This window comes from Ailuropoda melanoleuca, chromosome 18 (genome assembly GCF_002007445.2).
Source record: "Ailuropoda melanoleuca isolate Jingjing chromosome 18, ASM200744v2, whole genome shotgun sequence".
Lineage (NCBI taxonomy): Eukaryota > Metazoa > Chordata > Mammalia > Carnivora > Ursidae > Ailuropoda > Ailuropoda melanoleuca.
In genome coordinates, this window is record NC_048235.1 from 12670896 (window position 1) to 12691370 (window position 20475).

Genomic DNA, 20475 nt, shown 5'->3' on the forward strand with positions numbered 1-20475 from the left:
CGCCCGCCCCCTCCCCGCCTCCTCCTGGCCGGGGAGCCTCCTAACGTGCCTTTCCCCCCAGGAATCTGGAAGCTATAAGCCGGGCGGATTGCAAATGAAGTGTAATGCATTGTGGGACGTGTGTAAAATCGGAGCCTTCGCCGTGGGGGTGTGTGGGGGCGTGGGGAGGGCCGGACCCGCCGCTGGCGGTGTAGACGCCGACGAGGAGGGGCTGGGAAAATGTGCGCAGAGTCCGCCCGGGTCGTGCCCGCCGTAGACGGATGAAGCAGCGCGCTGCGCCCCGGCGCTGAGGCCCCCAGGATCGGGGCGGCAGGTCGCGCTCCCCACCATGAAGAAGACCCGGAGCACAACCTTGCGGCGAGCCTGGCCTAGCTCGGATTTCTCGGACCGGGCCTCGGACCGCATGAGGTCCCGCAGCGAGAAGGACTACCGCCTGCACAAGCGCTTCCCCGCGGCCTTCGCGCCCCAGGCTTCGCGGGGCTACATGACATCAGGTGGGTGCCCCCGTTTCTGCCCCCGGGCCGGGTCCACGGGGCGTGCTCGGTGCGCCGCTGCCCGGGTGCTTAGGTGGAAGGACGGCCGGTGATGGATGCGCTAAGTTACGGGGAAAGCAGGAAAAAATTAGCTCCCATCCACCATTTTGTACCTCGGCGAGATCCACAGCAGGCCCGCTCAATATGGGGTTGGAGAGCTAGTAGTTAGGTACCACGAGGGAGGGGGACGTGCCGGGCGGGCGTCTGGGCCGCAGGAGATAAATGACTGCAAGCTCCTTGCGCCGCAGGCTCCTGGAGCTTTGTGGCAGAGCCTGCGTCCAGCGCTGCCTCCAGTAGCGAGCGGGCTGGCTCCTGCATTGTGGCCAGTCCTCCTCGTGGGCATTCCAACAGCCCCCTTCTCTTCAAGGGGAACAGGTTCCATGCACGTTCTGGACGGCCTGAGTCGGGGGAGAGCCCCACGTACATCGCAGGCTCGTCCGATGTGCACGCAGAGAGCTCTGTGGGAGCTCATTGAATGCATTCTGTGGGGTAATGGTGTGGCTGCGGATTGAACGCTCACATGATTCCGTGTGGATGTAACATATGTTGCTCTGAATTAGGTTGTATGGAAAGCATGGAGGCTGTGTTTGCATGTCAGACAGGAAGGACGAGCAGAACCTAAACGGGAACGAAGGCTTCAGAAAAGGGTTCATCATCGTAAAACGCAGCGCTGTTAAAAGCATTTCGGAAGGAGCCGGTTCCCTTTGGCAACACAACGGATTGGCTTTGGTTGTGACGGGAACGCAGGGCATAACATACTGAAGGAAATGCTGAAGGAGGAAGATCCTGGAACTCTTTCCTTGTTTTCGCCTTCCTGATTGTTGACCACTTGTATGCAGGGGGGTAGAAGACATCAATTTTTGCTCGTTTTTCATTTTGAAATAATTTTCTGCTGAACATAATGTGATGGGAGAGCTGAGATTATATTTGAAACCACATGCTCTTCCAAATCATCCTGAGCCCTGTCCTAACTGGCAAGATGGCTTTAAGGTTGTGGTTGGTGCTCAGCGTAGCTCCACTATCTTTCCCCTAAAACAGCAAGTTTTGTTGTTTTTTTTAACTGGGGCCAGTACCTCATGCTTTAAAAATGTCTTGTGACCACATTTCCATAAATATAAAACCTAAATAAAATAACCATCTTTTTATTGCAAAATCTGGCGACAGAAGGTTGTTGTACTATTTTGGCAATAAGGCTCCCTTGCTTTTCTCTTTCATGAAAAGCCAGATTTGCAAAGTGACAAGTACAGTTTATACTTTAGTGATTTCAGTCAGTCACTGCTGTGGTTGCAACGTTCTCCAGACTCGTGATAGTAAATTTTGAAACACACCTAAGTCGAAATCTAGCCTCAAAACACATATGTACATGAACGCGTGTTGAGATAATTCCGGGTTTCAAATGCTTGGGTTTGAATATCTTCATTCCACGCTGAATGGTTCCCCTCTTTTTTAATCCCTCTTCAGGAACCAGTACTGACACCAGGTGTTAGGCTGTAGGAGGGCAGGTGGCCATAATTTCTTCAACAAACCTGTGAGGTTCTTTAATGATTTCAGGCATATTCCCATGAAGCCTGTTTTTGTCTGTCTTTAGCATAGCTTCATTATGATCACATTTTCATTATTTGCTAAAGTACTTTACTGCTACGTTGCCAGCTCTGCAAGGTGTTTTTGAGGACTGGGGAAGAGACTCTTAATTTTATTTGAGTCTTTCTTCTTATTTCATTGCTTGACTTGCAAATGGTAAGCTGGTCTTCCGGTGGTATTGAAAGATAAGCTGTTTCAGGTTGGTGGTTTTTTATGCAGATTAATGTTAGGCATCTACTGAGAAAAGAAACCCAGGAGGTGGGGGAAGAAGAGCTGTGTCATTGATTCAGTTTTCTGGAGTGTCCCCTAAGAGCAGAGTGCCTTGCTAGATTCTCATGTGGCTGTAGGGTTGGATATAATATGGTTTTGCCTAGGGATGGAGGGCTATTATTTATTCATCATTTTAAATGTTAGCTAGAACATGTAATGAAAGGTATTGGTGCTAATGGAAGGCAATAGGAAATATTAAGACAGGCACCTACAATGAACACTGGGAGAATAGATGGACTTGCTCATGTGTATCTTTTGTGCGTTTGGGGGGTATCTTATCAATTTCCTTTTCAAATATGGCTCTTTTCCAAATCTGAGCCTCGATAGGAATAGACGGTATATTGAAACACACAGAGATCACTTACAGGAAGTTCTCTTCCTCTTAAGAAATGTAAAGGAAATCCATTTGTATCAAGTTAGTGACTCTGGATACAAACAGAGCCTTTGTCACATAAAATGGAATAGAAAATGAAGCGGCTGAGAAACACGAGTCTTTTCATATTTCTTCTTTCTGTTTGTCCAGTCATTTGGGATAATGACGACTGGTATTATCATACTTCCTTTTCAGTAAAAAGGATTTTTTTGTTACTGAGTTCAAAGGACAAGATAAGTTACCGAGTTACTTAAAACAAGGAATTTAAAATAACTTCAGCTGCGACTCTTTTTAGAAATCCACCCCCCCACAAATATTCCTAAAAAATATGAGGGGGAATCACTTTTTTTTTTTTAACTTTAGGAAAGGAGAAAGAGAGGAAATTTGAATAGCTGTTGTTTTGGTCTGGCATACCTGTCATGCAGTAGATACTGGAAGTTTAACTCTGTTTATTAAGGCAGAATTGCAGGCGTTCCATAATAGCTTTCTAATGAGACAGCACCATTTCAAACAGCCTTCTCTCCACTAATAAGTAATTACCAGTTTGAAATGTGATTTATAGCAATAGGCTTGACATTTAGCCTGGGCTTTTTCTTATAGCTTCAGGATAAACTACACTTAAACTCAAGAGGTTCGGAAAGGCGCATGTAACCTTAAAAGAGACCCTGTTGAAGCACAGTTCAGTGGAGAATTCTGAAACTTTCAATCTTGAAAACCATGGCTTTTATGACTGTGTAAGCTCCCAATTCATGCTACCAAATCTCAAATAATCCTAAGAATTCACAGGCCTCCTCCTGGCAACCAGCAAGTCCACAGGCCATGGGATGAGTTCATTGTTCATCTTGAACATTAATTTCCCATTGGTAGTTTCTGGGCAGAAGGGGGGAAATCTTGCCTTTTGTTCAAACCAAGATGAATAACTCAATGGGCATGCATTATCTGAAGAAGAAAAGAGGTTAGATCAAATGGATGTGGGATCATTCTTCTGCATTTTCTCAAACCAGAAATTATGGTATCAATTAACTAGAGATAAAAGTAAACCCCCCCTCCCCAAAGAGAGACATATCTGTATAATTCCTAGTGCTTTACATATGAAAACATGCTCACATAGCTCCATGAAATAATTTTCAAGGCACCAAAGCTTTTGTTGGTGAAACTGTTAGAACCCTGTGTGTTAACTGTGTGACTTGTGACTTCCTCACACAAATGATGCTACCAATTCCATTTTCTTCACTGCCTTCTCCCCCGGCCCTGGGGATGGGTCCTTCTGGATGTTCCACATGTAATGCCACCAAGCTTGGGGGCATTGGGATTGGAAAGTAGTTTTTCCACGAGAAAGGGTCTATCGAGCATGTTCATAAAAGGGGTTGCTTAATGTGAGATCCCTCCAAAGTCATGGCATTTTCAAAGTGATACTTGTTACCTTAAAGAACAGGAAAGCAGACAGTTTTAATACTACGGCTTTAAAGGATTTGAAAAGAAAGATAAATCAAAAGCCCCAAATTGACATCTTTTTAAAGAAAATTTAAATCGGTGTTGTCTCCCCAACTAAATAATACCATCAGTGGGGCGGAGTGACCAGCCCACCACTTTGATGAGTATATTAGTTTTCATTTTATAGAAACGAATTCTGGGCCACAGCTGATGGTGTGTCCCAGTTCCTTATGTTCTGTTATTTTAAGAGACGTGAGAGTTTTCTGGGAGTGGAGGATGGACACTCGAGGTTCTAATCTGGGCCCGCCACCAACCAGCTGTGTCCCTGGCGAGTAACATGACCTCCCTTCCCGTCTGTAACGGGTCCTTCTGGTCCTCGCTTCCATTACAGAATTGGGTCCCGCAGTGACTCTGTAATGAGCCATCACAGGACTTCTGAGCACTTACACAGAAATCGTTAGAAATAACCTTTGCCCTTTCTGCTTATTGGAGTCATGTGCTTCCCCGTCTGTGGGATATGTGGGAACAGTGCTCATTTTGCAATAGAATCCTATTTCTTGCCATCCCCAAGCATTGCATTAAATATGCGCGGGGCTTGTCCTGGCAATCAGGGTAACGGGGGTGGGAGATGATGGGCGAACTATAATCATATGCAAGTTTTAATAAACAGCATCCTGTGGCCTCCTTTCCCCTCTTTGCAGAGATCCGTTTGCAGCCAGCTACTCCAACTGTGTTTTAATTTGAAACTACTTGTGTTGACTCCTTTCATCAGGCCAGTGGAAGTGAGGAATATTACACTTGGTGGTGAATGACTTTATTCTTTATTTCCCAGGAGAACATGAATGCGCTCACAAAAGGTCACCTCTCGTGGTATTTCAATATCTTTTACACTCTTGTGAACGTTTTTATTTGAAAAAAAGGAATATGGGTAGATTGTATAAATGCCTCAGCATTTTTACACCCGGAGAGCAATTGTGGCTTAATCTCCCTGTGCCCCAGAGAGTTGGGACAGTTCAGACAATAGCATGTTCTTTGGTGCACGATTGCTTATGCTGAGTGCAGCTATAACCAAGACACAAAATCTGGTTGGATCCTCGCTGGTGGGATAATACGCTGACTTTTGAATTTGGGGTACGCTTTTGTGGCTCAGTGCTAGAAGCTGTGTGGACCTCATCTACAAGGTGAAGAGTGGAGTTTCTTGTAGTTTGTGGGCATGTAGACTCCAGTCAACTCTAGACTAACCTTAGCCACAGCAACACCAGAAAGAAATGACGTGGGTGATTTTTCTAAGTCAGTAGTAAACTTTTCCCTAAGTAGTTAATCCCTAGACTATTTTTATGTGGCGTTGGAATGTACAACCAGTTGGTCAGAAAATCCAATTTCTACCACCTAAATATTTCTAAAATCCGCCCTTCCTTCTTCATCTGTCTTGTTTAAATCTTCTTCTGTTCTATTACAGAATCTTCCAGACTGACCTCTCTTCCAGTCCAGTTCATCCTCCATGTGCTCCCAGAGGGTTTTTGTGTTAGAGTTACATCATTCCTCTTTTTCAGTGTTTCTTCGGCCTGTGGATAAAGTCCTAGACCAAGGCTCTCCATGGCACGACCTCCCCCACCTTTCCCACCTCTTCCTTCTCTGCGTTCCTCACCACCCCGTGCTCTAGGCTCGGGAAGCTCTTTACCTTCAGCAAGACCTCGCTGCCGTTTTCGTGACTTTTGTAATGTCTCCTCCGCCGCTGAGAACATGCCCCCCTTCTTCAGAGGTCTGATGGAATACTGTTAAACCTTCCAAAACCAGCTCATAGACCCCTTCTCTCTCCGTCTTCCTCCAGATCCTTTCTGGAGTAAATCACTCCTCTGACATGTGTTCTGTACCCCTGTCATAACCGCATGGTCACATTAGGTCACACCACAAGTTCACGTGTGGGTCTCCTGTCGGAGCTGGTGAGTTCCTCAGTGGCAGTCCGTATTTTATTCCCATCTCTCTTTTGCCAGCAACCGCAGCGCTTGGCACAGATTGGGTACTCAGTAAATGTTTATTGGAGGAATGAATAAAATATGACTTCTCTTAAACAATTGGATCAAGACAGGACCAGCTCTGTGGATGGAGCGTTAGAAAGCAGTAAATAATAGGATATAAACAAGAGGCAAGTGGGGTGGTTGATATGGATGGTGTAAATGGAATGGGAGTTCTGAGAATGATATCAGTTAGGAGAGGCTGCCCAGAGGGAAGATTTCCCTGTGTCTTGAAGGACTGACTGGGTAGGATTTGAGGAGACAGGGAAGGAGGGGGGTGGAGGGAAGGTTGTAGACGTGGTAGGAACCGAGGGTGAAAGGAGCATTTTAGGAGGGGTGTCTGCGGTGGCTTGCAGGACAGATGGGAGAGATGAGAGTCTCGAGGCCAGGAAACCAGCAAGGAGGTGGTCGAGGGGGCCCGTGTGATCAAGCCACAAGATGATGAGTGACCTCCACAGAGCATTGCTCCCCACACTGCTGGGCATTAGCCCACCGCCCCCAAGATTTTAACCATGTCCACAGACCACCCGTATTATTTACTTAATATTTTTCCTTCACCTGACCCACTGTTTTATTGAAATGAATTAAAAAGAAGATTTTGTATTCTGTGTGAAATTACAGGTTTCATTTGATAATTCTATTTTTCCAATCCCCATTAAAATTATTAATATATTACTATTTCAGTTAAAATACTCAACTAAGTACCATCTCACCTACCTGAGTGGTACTCATGCCGCAGTCGTAGAAAACCTGTATCGGCCAAGGAAGAAGGGATGGGACTGAAGGGGAAAGGGAGAAGCTTCAAGAGCAAAGAACTGGCCGTTCTTTGTAACTGGATTTAAGAGTTAAAAAAAAAAAAAAGACAAATGAGATTTGTGTTGGAAGAATGCGGTATATGACCGGGCAACAGGGGCCGTGGAGCCGATGGTGAGTTCCAGTTTGGATGTAAGGAGCTGGTTAGACACACATGTTAGCAGTAAAGGTTGCAGATAGAGTTTGGGGGTCATCCCCTTAGCCATGTTAGTTGAGAACGTGAGGCTAGCTTAGCTCTTTGTACTTCATGTTCCGTTTCTTAGAGGGGAGCAGATGACTGACTTATTTTTATTTCCAGCAGATGGAGGGTCAGTTGGATTCCGTTCACTCTGAGTCCTACTTGGGTTGCTGCAAATGTGGGGAACCAAGGTTAGGATTGCTTGGAGATCATCTGCTCTCCCGTTCCTGAATGCGAAGTGCTCTTCACTGCCAGGATCTGCTTTATTAGTGTTTGCATGTATTTAGAAGCCAGCGTGTTGTTGATAAAAGGGATAGATGTTTGATGTGTATGGTCAGGTGTGAAAAGGGTTAGAGCTATGCGCGTAGCAGCCAGAAGATTAGACCAGCTACGTAAATAATGTACATTTCAAACATCTGTCATATACCTATGCAGTTGAAAAATTATGGCTTAGGTAACTCATACACACAGTTAAAATCTCCATTTATCTTTCTACTCAAATCCATGATGGCCCCTCCAGGCCAAGTTTTCTCATTTTGAAGATAAAAGAGAGAGATTTGGCATTTGCCTGCGGGCATTAGTGGGAGCAGGACTTACGCCTGGCCCTGTCCTTCTGATGGCCGTAGTTTCAGAGGGAGGAACCATCTAGCTGTGCAATTACCACCCCCACTTCACCCCTGCTGCACATTCCTGTCTAGCTGATCCCCCTAAGAGAGCTAATAGGCCGCGTATTGCTTTCGGCATAGCCAACTTTTGCTTTGAAATCATTTATTCATCATTACATTAAGTGAAGGGCCCTCGTAGCAATTGAGGTACTGTGGATATTTCTCATTTTTGGGGACTGCCCAGCATCTGAACCCCCCCTTCATGTCTATTTCCCTATGTCATGGGTTGATTGAGCCCCGCTCCAAGAGCCATTCAAGTCCTAACCTCTGGTACCTGTGAATATGGCCTTCCTTGGAAATAGGTCAGATGTAAGTAAGGTAATCCGGTTAGGCTGGTGTCCTTGTGAGAAGAAGAAAAGAAACAGAGACGCAGGTGCAACATCATGTGAAGAAAGGCAGAGATGTGAAAGGCGTGTCTACAAGCCAAGGAAGGCCTGGGACAGCTGGCAGCCACCATGAGGCAGGAGAAAGGCCTGGAATGGGTTCTCCCTCAGAACCTTCTGGCCTCCTGAGGGGAAACAGTCCTGCTTCTGTCTTCTGGCCTCCCGAACCTTGAGAGAATAAATTTCTCTTGTTTGAAGCTGTCCAGTTTATGGGACTTTGTTTTGGCAGCCCCTGGGAATTCATACACCTGCCTTATGAATGTTGGAGGGAGGCGGAAACCTCATTTCTCTGTGAGGGAGCTGAGCTTGCCATGGGGTCGCTTTGCTGGCCTGCCTGGCAGGGAGGACATGGGTGCGTGGTGGGGTTTGACCAGACTTCGGAGCTGGCGCTTGTCCGCAGAGCACTGGGGCTGTGAGACATCGTCCCCTCGCAGGGTGGCGCTGTTGTGCTGGACAGCGCTTCGGAGGCAGGGATGAGGGGCAGGGGGCAGGTGGGGAGCAGAGCCCCCGGGCAGGGTTTGGTAGTGGCTGCTGAGGAGTCCTCACCGAAGCGGCTCTGGCTGCAGAGTTCCAAGCCTGGATCTCCACCCTCCCCGAAATTCCCAATATTTTATTCAAAATATTTCAGTAAATAAATATTTCAGCCTCTCTTTTCCGAGGGGCTGTGTCTCATCACAATTTAGAGCAGAGATGCTGGCTTCCTAATCCAGCCTTTCCAAGCCTGGCTGGGTAAATGTGGCTAAAGGACCGATTTCTTCAGGGCCTCAGTTTCCTTACCTGCAAAATGGGAATAATAATGGTACGTCTCCATGAGGTTTGGGGTGAATTATGTGAATATACATGAAGCACTTACAGCCAGGCTTGGCACATAGGAAGCATTGCCTCAGGACCACCTGTCATTACCGTTATTATGAGAGCCAGCGTTGGTTTCTCTTAACCTAGTGAGGTCATTTGAGTTTTCATTTTGATTGGTTTTAAAATAATTGAAAGGAGTATTTGGACATTCCCCCCCCCCATGCTTGCTTACTGGTTATTTATAACAAAGACAATGGTCGGCTGTTGATAAACTTAAAAAAAAATGCGTTACAAGAGTTTGTGTATCCAGGGAGTAAACATGCCCCAGGAGCTGAACAGGAAGGATGGTCACAGTGTCAGATGGGCTTTTCTGCCTTTGGAAGAGTGGTTTCAGTCACTTTATAGAGCAGTCGAGCATTGTGACTTACGGCTTCGAAATCGGAGGGCTGTACCCTGGTGTCCTCGCACCCACTTGCTGCCTGTATAATCTTGGCCATTTATGGGATCAGTCTGTCCTCTGTCTGCTCTGCCAAATGAGGACAAAAGAGTATCGAACGGGTAGTTGTTAATGTGCATTAAAGGAGCAAAGGCTTGCAGAGTAATTAGCATAGAGCCTGACACAGGGTAAGAACTTTTGCACATTTTTGCTGCTATATGATTATTTCTTTGGGGGCATAACTACAGGACTGACTTGGTCCTAAAAGTTTAACACCTGAGGGTGCAGGAAAAGGGAGACAACAGGTAACCTACCCATGATCAGGGAGAGTTAAAAACCAGCGTGCAATCTGACTCTTACGCTTGGTACTCGTTTCATCAGAGATCAAACATTCCATTTCTTATTGATTTCGGTATGTGATCTTCTAAGAAATCTACAGAATTATTCGTTTACCTAAGTGGGCTCACTTGTCCTTGAATTCCATCTTAGGAAGATGGTAGAGAACTGTTGTGAGTTCAGCATCCTGTGGGATGCACATCTCAGAGAGCTTGGCTTCTCTAGCATGGGGGGGGGCCGTGCCCCGCACAATCCGACTCAGCTTCGTCTGAGCTACCTGCATTGACTTTTCAGTTGAAGGTAAAGGGGAAAAAGCCTCTTCCGAGCGAAGGCTGGGCTGCGTGCTTGCGTGAGTTTGTGTATGCAATGAAATCGACAGGCATGGAAACGCAGCGTGAGAAGGGAATGCTGTGTCTGTGGTATATCTATCAAGGGCAGTTTTGAAAGTGAAGCCCAGTGGCTTCTCTCCTCCAAACCAAGCCCATTTCCCTCCGTAGGTGGCTTGGGATGGTCCCATGGAATCTCAGGTCAGAAGTCCCCCTGAATTGTGTAGGAGGTAAAGGGGTACTACAGTTTGGGGTCCATAGGTTTGGGATGCCAAAGGCAAAATAAGCAGTATACCATCCCGATCTTAAGGACCGGTAGCGGAGGTTACGCTGTCAAATGCAGCCAGAGGTGTGCAAGGTTCTCGCCAGGGAGGCCCTGCGAGTGTCCTCAGGTGGGGTTGGTGCCGTGGGTTTGTGGTAGGTGTGTCCAGTGGTTACACACCATTTGTGAAGATAGTGTGGGCCTGGGAGGTTTCTGTTCAGCTTGATGATGGGAAGCCGGAGGTCGAAGGGCCTGGGACCTAAGCATAGTTCTTGTGTGGCCCTGAAATGTAGATACTGGGGGGAGCCTTTTTACTCTCAGTCCCCTTCTCCCCCCAGGAAGGGAACCACTGTTTACTGGGCATGTACTTGGTGCCAGCCAGGGGTAAGGGCATCTCATCATTTCACACAACAGTCCTGCGAGGCAGCCACTAATTAGTATTTTAAGCAGCACGGATCACAAAACTGAGATTTTATATACTCACACACACACATACACACGCATACACTTTAAGTCATGTATGTATTCAACTGTTAGTCTATATGTCAGATGTTAGTAAAATTCACTTCTTATTTTTAAGTAAATGTTAAGTCATTTCTTTGACTGCTTTGGTGGTTTGTCTTTCTCTTAGTCTAGGTCTCCCCCACTTGATAGACCTGCGTTGTACTGAGAGGACAGATTTTCGCCTTTCCTGAATATTTCGACGAGTTTAACCTCAAATATTCGTGTATGTTATTTGAAGAGAGAAAGAGAGAGCTAGAGAGAGCGCACGAGCAGGGGGAGCAGCAGGCAGAGGCAGAGGGAGAAGCAGGCTCCCCGCCGAGCAAGGAGCCCAATGCGGGACTCGATCCCAGGACCCTGAGATTGTGACCTGAGCCAAAGGCAGACGCTTACTGACTGAGCCGCCCCCGTGCCCTTTTCTTCTGGCAGCAGGCATCCTAATGGATGTGAGGTGGTCTTAGTCATGTATTTTAGGAAGTGCAGATATTCATAGCTTCGCGCTGTTCTTTCTTCCCTGGGAAGCTGGAAGGAAGGTGGAGTGATCTCCATGGGGTCATCTCCCACGCACAGAAACGTGATGAGTGTTGGAGGCTTTTTATTTTTATTTGGTCCCAAGAAGGCCACAGCCCCTTGGTTAATAAGCACAGTGGAAGGTGGAGGTAGAGCGGGTACAACAAGGGGCTTCGAGTTTCTTTGAAAGCCGTTTTCTTATTTTTTTCCTTAAATGAGAGACGCACTTAAATGTGGGTCGGGTCAACTTGTGATCACGCGAGCGCTATTCCTGCCTGTGGAGTCAGCGCCGAGGCAGGGCTCTGGGGCGAGAGGACCAGAACCCTCACCCTCCAGGTGCTTGCAGCGTCCCGAGAGCCTGGAGCTTGCGTGGAGGTGAACTGCACAGATGCCATGTTGGGTCGTGAGAAGTCACCAGTCCCCACCGACGGGGGAGGGAGGGCGGCCTGAAGCCGTGTGGCGCGTGTGGCAGGCGAGCACGGAGGTTTGCGCCGGTCCTCGCGTTCGGGATACGCTCGCCCGGAGGGAGCCAGGCTGGGATCGTGCGGTGCGACCGCGGCTCCCGGGTGTCACCTGTGGGCCCGCGCGCAGTTGCTCGCTTCTGCAGAGCCATCCAGGGAGCTGCTTAAGCAGACACGCGCCTCGGCCTCCTTCCTCAAGGACTTAGGTTGGTAACTGTGGGGCGAGGCCCAGGATCCTGTAGTTTTGAAGACGCCCCAGGAGATTCTGAGGCACCGTGAGGGGTGGTAGCCGCTGGTTTTGCGTCCCTCGCCCCGGGCAGTGAGTCTCTCCATTTTTTTCATCCCTTTGTTCCCTCGGCCCGTCCTCTCACGTCCACGGAGCGCTGGTGGGAGAGCCTGAGTGCCTGTCGCTGTGGAGCGTGCACAGCAGTCCTGGCCTTCGGGAATCCCGAAGTTTCCCGGAGCCCTAGAAGCAGCAGCAGCAGGACAGACCCATGGGATAGTACCGTGGGAGAGAGTAGTAGGCTAGTACCAAGCTTGGGGGGAGCTGAGGGAGGGGTGCCGCCCAGCAGGAGTGCCTGGCAGAAATCTGCGGGACTGGAGGGGACTTCAGAAGAGGGACAGTGGCCCGGAGTCGGCCCTTACAGGTTCCGGGGGCGTCCTATGGGCAAGGAGGGACAGACAGCCGGAGGGGGATTCACACAGGCAGCTCTCTCCCTTTGGAGGCCAGCTGGGGGTGATGGGAGATACTGGTTAAGATCCTAGAGAGAGTACAGGGTAAGATCTAGAAGGGTCTTCGAGTTCAAACTGAGGAGCTGTGAGCTTATTCGGAGGATAACGCGTCGCAGAAGAATTCTGGGCAGGGCCATGGCATGCCGTGATTTGTAGGAGACCATCCTGGCTCGGGGCATCGGGTTGACGGACCTGGAGGAAGACCTGGAGAGGAGGGGAGTGGTTATCAACAGGCTCGGAAGGGTCACAGGGGCCAGAATGTGGAGGGATTTCAGTGCCATGGTGTCTGTCTCCTCCTAGAAGCAGGAAGTTGGCCACTGGCTGCGAGAGGTGGAAGGGGAGATGGGTAAGGTGGTGAAGTCCAAATAGTCGTGTTGGCACCAGAAGAGGGGTGTGTAGATGGATTGGGGGGCAACTTCTTGAGGAGCCCAGCTGGGGCCAGATACCGTGAGTTTGTGGAGGCATTTAATTTTAAATTTAATTTAGTTTGATTGAGTGTTTTTCATAACTAGTGCTCTTTAAGCTGAGTGCAGAAGTGGAAAAACCAGACATTCGGATTTTTCTAGGATTGGCACTTTGCCAGGCAGAAGGATCAAGGGTCCTAAGAAGCTGAGGTTCCTTCTGTCTCTGTGTTGTCACCTTCCAGTGACACCAGAGGTGGTGTCTCACTGGAGGTGTGGACCGGGAAGGACAGCTACAGCGTATGACGAGGGATCCAGGGGATTTTGCTTAATCTTCTGGATAGTTCTCTGATGATGGTATTCTGAATACTCAAAAGCTGAATCCAAATCCGACAGGAATACAGAGGGCAAAAATTTGAGTTTTTTTTTCAAACTGAGTCATCCCAAATTCCTTTTAACATCGTTCCAAGAATAATTCAGATCTGAGTATAGCATCATGCAGAAGTTTTTCTTCAGGGCCGTTGGCGTTCTTCTGTAGTTCTAGTCAAGAAAAATCGATCATGTACTTAGGCCTTTGTCAGATGGGACTGGCTGTGTATATAATGTCCCACTAGACAATGTAATAAATATAACTAGGACTAGAATTGCACTAATTTGGGATAATGAGGAGGAAGACTTGTCTAAATAAGTGAAAGATTTAAATTTTATAGAATGTTTAATGAAATGGAGTCATTACTTTCATGTCCTCAGGCTATCTAACGAATGGAGAAATTATTTATAATTAGCATATCAGTTGTTGCCATGTAAGAATTTGCTGCTTTAGTATTTGAAAACAGGTTATTTTTCCTTCTTCAGTAATTGATATGATCCCTTGAAACCATATTTATGCGACTTATCCATCCTAACTAAAGTAAAGATGACCTTCAGCCTAGCCCTCTTCTGTAATTCCCTAACTCCGGATTGGTGGATTCCGAATTAAAATGAAATGTTCTTATATGGGAAGATGAGGTAATTCTGCACCCTTAAAGACATCTTGGGTCTTCTGCTTTCCTTTTAAGAAGAAATACATATTTCTGCCATCTATATGAGAACAGATATGTGTCTAAAATCCGTAAGCAATACACTAAAAATGCCCACTGCATAAATACATCATGTGTTAATACATATTCAAGATAAATTAATATTATTCAAGGTAAACTTAAAAAGTAAAATTGAAAAAAGGTGATATTCAAGATAAAATAAATAAATACAAAAATTAAAAATGAATGAAGCATACAAGACAAACACTCAGAATGATAAATATATATCCCAGAAGAAATAAGTAAAAACCATGTTGTTTTTCCCAAAGGATTTTAGAATTTTGTGCTAACACTGTCCTTCATTATTGAGGGCCTGTGAGACGCCAGCTACATAATACTTAATACGACCAGCAATCCTTTGAGGTTGGTACTATGATTGTATCAGTTTACTGATGGGGAATCTGAGGTTGACTATGGNCCACCCCTCTCTCCCACCTTCCTTCCTTCCCTCCTTCCTCTCCTTTTTCTTTAATGAAGATTTTATTTATTTATTTGAGAGAGAAAGAGAGAGCTAGAGAGAGCACACGAGCAGGGGGAGCAGCAGGCAGAGGCAGAGGGAGAAGCAGGCTCCCCGCCGAGCAAGGAGCCCAATGCGGGACTCGATCCCAGGACCCTGAGATTGTGACCTGAGCCAAAGGCAGACGCTTACTGACTGAGCCGCCCCCGTGCCCTTTTCTTCTGGCAGCAGGCATCCTAATGGATGTGAGGTGGTCTTAGTCATGTATTTTAGGAAGTGCAGATATTCATAGCTTCGCTCTGTTCTTTCTTCCCTGGGAAGCTGGAAGGAAGGTGGAGTGATCTCCATGGGGTCATCTCCCACGCACAGAAATGTGATGAGTGTTGGAGGCTTTTTATTTTTCTTTGANGGAAGCTGGAAGGAAGGTGGAGTGATCTCCATGGGGTCATCTCCCACGCACAGAAACGTGATGAGTGTTGGAGGCTTTTTATTTTTATTTGGTCCCAAGAAGGCCACAGCCCCTTGGTTAATAAGCACAGTGGAAGGTGGAGGTAGAGCGGGTACAACAAGGGGCTTCGAGTTTCTTTGAAAGCCGTTTTCTTATTTTTTTCCTTAAATGAGAGACGTACTTAAATGTGGGTCGGGTCAACTTGTGATCACGCGAGCGCTATTCCTGCCTGTGGAGTCAGCGCCGAGGCAGGGCTCTGGGGCGAGAGGACCAGAACCCTCACCCTCCAGGTGCTTGCAGCGTCCCGAGAGCCTGGAGCTTGCGTGGAGGTGAACTGCACAGATGCCATGTTGGGTCGTGAGAAGTCACCAGTCCCCACCGACGGGGGAGGGAGGGCGGCCTGAAGCCGTGTGGCGCGTGTGGCAGGCGAGCACGGAGGTTTGCGCCGGTCCTCGCGTTCGGGATACGCTCGCCCGGAGGGAGCCAGGCTGGGATCGTGCGGTGCGACCGCGGCTCCCGGGTGTCACCTGTGGGCCCGCGCGCAGTTGCTCGCTTCTGCAGAGCCATCCAGGGAGCTGCTTAAGCAGACACGCGCCTCGGCCTCCTTCCTCAAGGACTTAGGTTGGTAACTGTGGGGCGAGGCCCAGGATCCTGTAGTTTTGAAGACGCCCCAGGAGATTCTGAGGCACCGTGAGGGGTGGTAGCCGCTGGTTTTGCGTCCCTCGCCCCGGGCAGTGAGTCTCTCCATTTTTTTCATCCCTTTGTTCCCTCGGCCCGTCCTCTCACGTCCACGGAGCGCTGGTGGGAGAGCCTGAGTGCCTGTCGCTGTGGAGCGTGCACAGCAGTCCTGGCCTTCGGGAATCCCGAAGTTTCCCGGAGCCCTAGAAGCAGCAGCAGCAGGACAGACCCATGGGATAGTACCGTGGGAGAGAGTAGTAGGCTAGTACCAAGCTTGGGGGGAGCTGAGGGAGGGGTGCCGCCCAGCAGGAGTGCCTGGCAGAAATCTGCGGGACTGGAGGGGACTTCAGAAGAGGGACAGTGGCCCGGAGTCGGCCCTTACAGGTTCCGGGGGCGTCCTATGGGCAAGGAGGGACAGACAGCCGGAGGGGGATTCACACAGGCAGCTCTCTCCCTTTGGAGGCCAGCTGGGGGTGATGGGAGATACTGGTTAAGATCCTAGAGAGAGTACAGGGTAAGATCTAGAAGGGTCTTCGAGTTCAAACTGAGGAGCTGTGAGCTTATTCGGAGGATAACGCGTCGCAGAAGAATTCTGGGCAGGGCCATGGCATGCCGTGATTTGTAGGAGACCATCCTGGCTCGGGGCATCGGGTTGACGGACCTGGAGGAAGACCTGGAGAGGAGGGGAGTGGTTATCAACAGGCTCGGAAGGGTCACAGGGGCCAGAATGTGGAGGGATTTCAGTGCCATGGTGTCTGTCTCCTCCTAGAAGCAGGAAGTTGGCCACTGGCTGCAAGAGGTGGAAGGGGAGATGGGTAAGGTGGTGAAGTCCAAATAGTCGTGTTGGCACCAGAAGAGGGGTGTGTAGATGGATTGGGGGGCAACTTCTTGAGGAGCCCAGCTGGGGCCAGATACCGTGAGTTTGTGGAGGCATTTAATTTTAAATTTAATTTAGTTTGATTGAGTGTTTTTCATAACTAGTGCTCTTTAAGCTGAGTGCAGAAGTGGAAAAACCAGACATTCGGATTTTTCTAGGATTGGCACTTTGCCAGGCAGAAGGATCAAGGGTCCTAAGAAGCTGAGGTTCCTTCTGTCTCTGTGTTGTCACCTTCCAGTGACACCAGAGGTGGTGTCTCACTGGAGGTGTGGACCGGGAAGGACAGCTACAGCGTATGACGAGGGATCCAGGGGATTTTGCTTAATCTTCTGGATAGTTCTCTGATGATGGTATTCTGAATACTCAAAAGCTGAATCCAAATCCGACAGGAATACAGAGGGCAAAAATTTGAGTTTTTTTCTCAAACTGAGTCATCCCAAATTCCTTTTAACATCGTTCCAAGAATAATTCAGATCTGAGTATAGCATCATGCAGAAGTTTTTCTTCAGGGCCGTTGGCGTTCTTCTGTAGTTCTAGTCAAGAAAAATCGATCATGTACTTAGGCCTTTGTCAGATGGGACTGGCTGTGTATATAATGTCCCACTAGACAATGTAATAAATATAACTAGGACTAGAATTGCACTAATTTGGGATAATGAGGAGGAAGACTTGTCTAAATAAGTGAAAGATTTAAATTTTATAGAATGTTTAATGAAATGGAGTCATTACTTTCATGTCCTCAGGCTATCTAACGAATGGAGAAATTATTTATAATTAGCATATCAGTTGTTGCCATGTAAGAATTTGCTGCTTTAGTATTTGAAAACAGGTTATTTTTCCTTCTTCAGTAATTGATATGATCCCTTGAAACCATATTTATGCGACTTATCCATCCTAACTAAAGTAAAGATGACCTTCAGCCTAGCCCTCTTCTGTAATTCCCTAACTCCGGATTGGTGGATTCCGAATTAAAATGAAATGTTCTTATATGGGAAGATGAGGTAATTCTGCACCCTTAAAGACATCTTGGGTCTTCTGCTTTCCTTTGAAGAAGAAATACATATTTCTGCCATCTATATGAGAACAGATATGTGTCTAAAATCCGTAAGCAATACACTAAAAATGCCCACTGCATAAATACATCATGTGTTAATACATATTCAAGATAAATTAATATTATTCAAGGTAAACTTAAAAAGTAAAATTGAAAAAAGGTGATATTCAAGATAAAATAAATAAATACAAAAATTAAAAATGAATGAAGCATACAAGACAAACACTCAGAATGATAAATATATATCCCAGAAGAAATAAGTAAAAACCATGTTGTTTTTCCCAAAGGATTTTAGAATTTTGTGCTAACACTGTCCTTCATTATTGAGGGCCTGTGAGACGCCAGCTACATAGATACTTAATACGACCAGCAATCCTTTCAGGTCGGTACTATGATTGTATCAGTTTACTGATGGGGAATCTGAGGTTGACTATGATTACATAGTCGGTAAACGTCAGAGCTAGGATTGGAAGCCAGAGCCAAGTTTCCTTAGTAAAAACCTTTAGTTCGTCATCCTCCAGGTTAGAATTAGGAAAAGGCAAGTGGTGGTTTTTGTTTGTTTGTTTGTTTTTTGAGAGAGAGAGGAAAAGGTGGAGGTAGGGGCAGAGCGAGAGGGAGAGAGAATCTCAGGCAGGCTCCTCGCTCAGTGCAGAGCCTGACACGGGGCTCAGTCTCTCGACCCTGAGATCATGACCTGAGCCAGAACCAAGAGTCGGACGCTTAACCGACTGCACCGCCCAGGCGCCCCAAGTGGTGTTTTTAACCAAATCCAACAGAATTAGGAGACGGAACCTGGGTTGTGAGTCAGGTGTCAATGTACAGCTAACAGAAAGAAAAAATAAAAATATGGTAATGCAAAAATGGCGGCATCCCATGAGGAACCCACAACAGTACGTCATGGCGAGTATTAGTCATCGACCCTCATCTGTTTTTCAGCCAGTTATCTGTTCTTTGTACGCACAGACTTTTCAGTTGGCTTTCTGGAAGCAGAGTCAACGCCAGCCAGAGTGGCCCCAGGCCCTGGTTGGGGAGAAGGCTGCCGGAGTCCAGACACAGGTCATGCACCTGTACAGCCTGGCCTCTCTGTGTCCCATGCGTAAAATGGGATGATAACAGCATCTACTTATGGGGTTGTTTTGAGGATTAAATGCCTTAATAAATGTAAAATCTGGAGAGTTGTGCTTGGCACATAACTTGTGCTCAGTAATAGTTAATAGTTCTTATTAATAATAACCTTATGGTCTGAGGATAGCAATCAGCAGCTTTGGGTCTCTAAAAAGGGGTCATTTATTTCTTAGAACTATATCTTTTTTTGTTTTAGGGGTAGGAAAGGCTTAACTGCCAGTAATTACAATTTCCCTGACCTGTAGGGAGCAGTTTTAAACGGTGTGTCTAAAATAGATTGGCTTTGTGGGATAGACGTGGTACTTTTTCAGCACATGTGTTACTGATCTGGAAGTAGCAATTAGGACTTAATAGTCATGAGGTTGCCAACTGATGTTTTTGATAGGAGGTAGGAGTGTGCGTGTGTGCTGCTGTGACATCGTAATTACTGCCTTGTTTTGCCCTTTCTGGGACTTACCCAGGGTTCTCCATCTGTGAGGAGCTCCCGTCTGTCTGTTCTGTCCTCTCTCTTAGCAGATACCCCACTTTCTATCTGCAGGTCAGCGAGCACCCCCTCGGCAAGGGCACACAGGCTTCCCCCCACGTTGCCCAGAAAGTGACTTGGCTCCGCGCTGTTGGAGGATTGTCTTGCGGAGGCTGTGATAGGACCAGCATGGTGGTCATGGTCCTCCACCGAGAGGAAAAAATTGCAGATTTGCTCCCAGCTGAATAGAGGCCCTGAGAATCCACAGCGTGGGATTGCGTTGGTTCCATTTTGCATTGTTTGCTTGGTGGCAGCTTCTTTCGAGCACATTCGTTTTTGCCTCAGGCTGTCTGTCTTGAGTGTGGTTGTTCCTCTTACCTTGTTGAGGAAGGGGGCCCAGCTCTAACGATGGGGCGTCTTTGCATCTGGTGTCGCCCCTCCTGTTGCTGGTGGCATCTTCCCAGAGTGGTCCCCTGCGTGTTCGTAGCCCCTCTTGCTGCCTTCATTTGCAGAAGATAAGCTCTGGGGATTAAAAACAACAACAGTAACAAAACACACCTATATAAGGCTACCTCCATGCTTGAAGGGTTTTGGATTTTGCCTTCTCAAGGTTCTTGAGAAATTTGTAGTTCAGGTGGAGAGTGTTGTGGAGAAGATAATGAAGGAGAGCCTTGGGGTTCAGGGATTGATTTATTAGAGATTTCAGTTATTAATGGGTGATCACGAAGGAGGTCTAGAATAAACTCGTCATTTTGTGGAGGCTCAAATTTCTATCGAGTGTCCTGTCCACGTGGGTGTGGGCTGCTAACCCAGTGAGTGGGCTGAGCCTCCTGTCCAGCGTCCAGTCCAGGGTGGCCTGAGTCTTCTCTCAAAGTTTCCGAGACAGGAGAGAATTTCCTTGGTTTCCTTTGGGAAAGGCCCTGAGAAGAACCCCAGCCACTCCTTTTGGTGGTAAGAAGAAAAGGAAATGAAAATGTCTGAGAAAACCGTAGTTCTTACACAGAGAAATAGAAGCTTTGGATAAAGTGTGAAATACAAAATTGGGTGATGGTTTGGGCCTGTGATGTAACTCAAAGCCCAGAAAGATCAACTTCTGTAACTGTCCGAGAATGCGCTCAGATGAATACCGTATTTTAATCGCTGTCTTAAGTTTCAGGCACAGTCTTTAAAGATATAAAGAGGTAACTTAAAATTTGTAGTTATTTGGGAAAATTACATGGAATATAGCCGTCTTTAGGAATGTAGAGATCTGCTGAAGTCCGGGGACCTACTCATTAGTAATAATTAGG

General features: G+C 47.2%; 1 protein-coding gene across 8 annotated transcripts in view; it reads left to right on the top strand.

Moving 5' to 3' along the window:
- STOX2 (storkhead box 2) overlaps window positions 1-20475 on the top strand; it is a 228274-nt gene that overhangs the window by 122495 nt on the left and 85304 nt on the right. For 6 of the 8 annotated variants that reach the window (XM_034647683.1, XM_002914015.4, XM_034647688.1 and 3 more), the window contains exon 1: window positions 7-494. The exons of the other annotated variants lie outside the window; for them this stretch is intronic. In XM_034647683.1, coding sequence (XP_034503574.1) covers window positions 329-494 — 166 coding nt within the window. In that variant the 5' untranslated portion in view covers window positions 7-328. Of the gene's footprint in view, window positions 1-6; window positions 495-20475 lie in introns of those variants that run through there. 8 annotated transcript variants of the gene reach the window in all.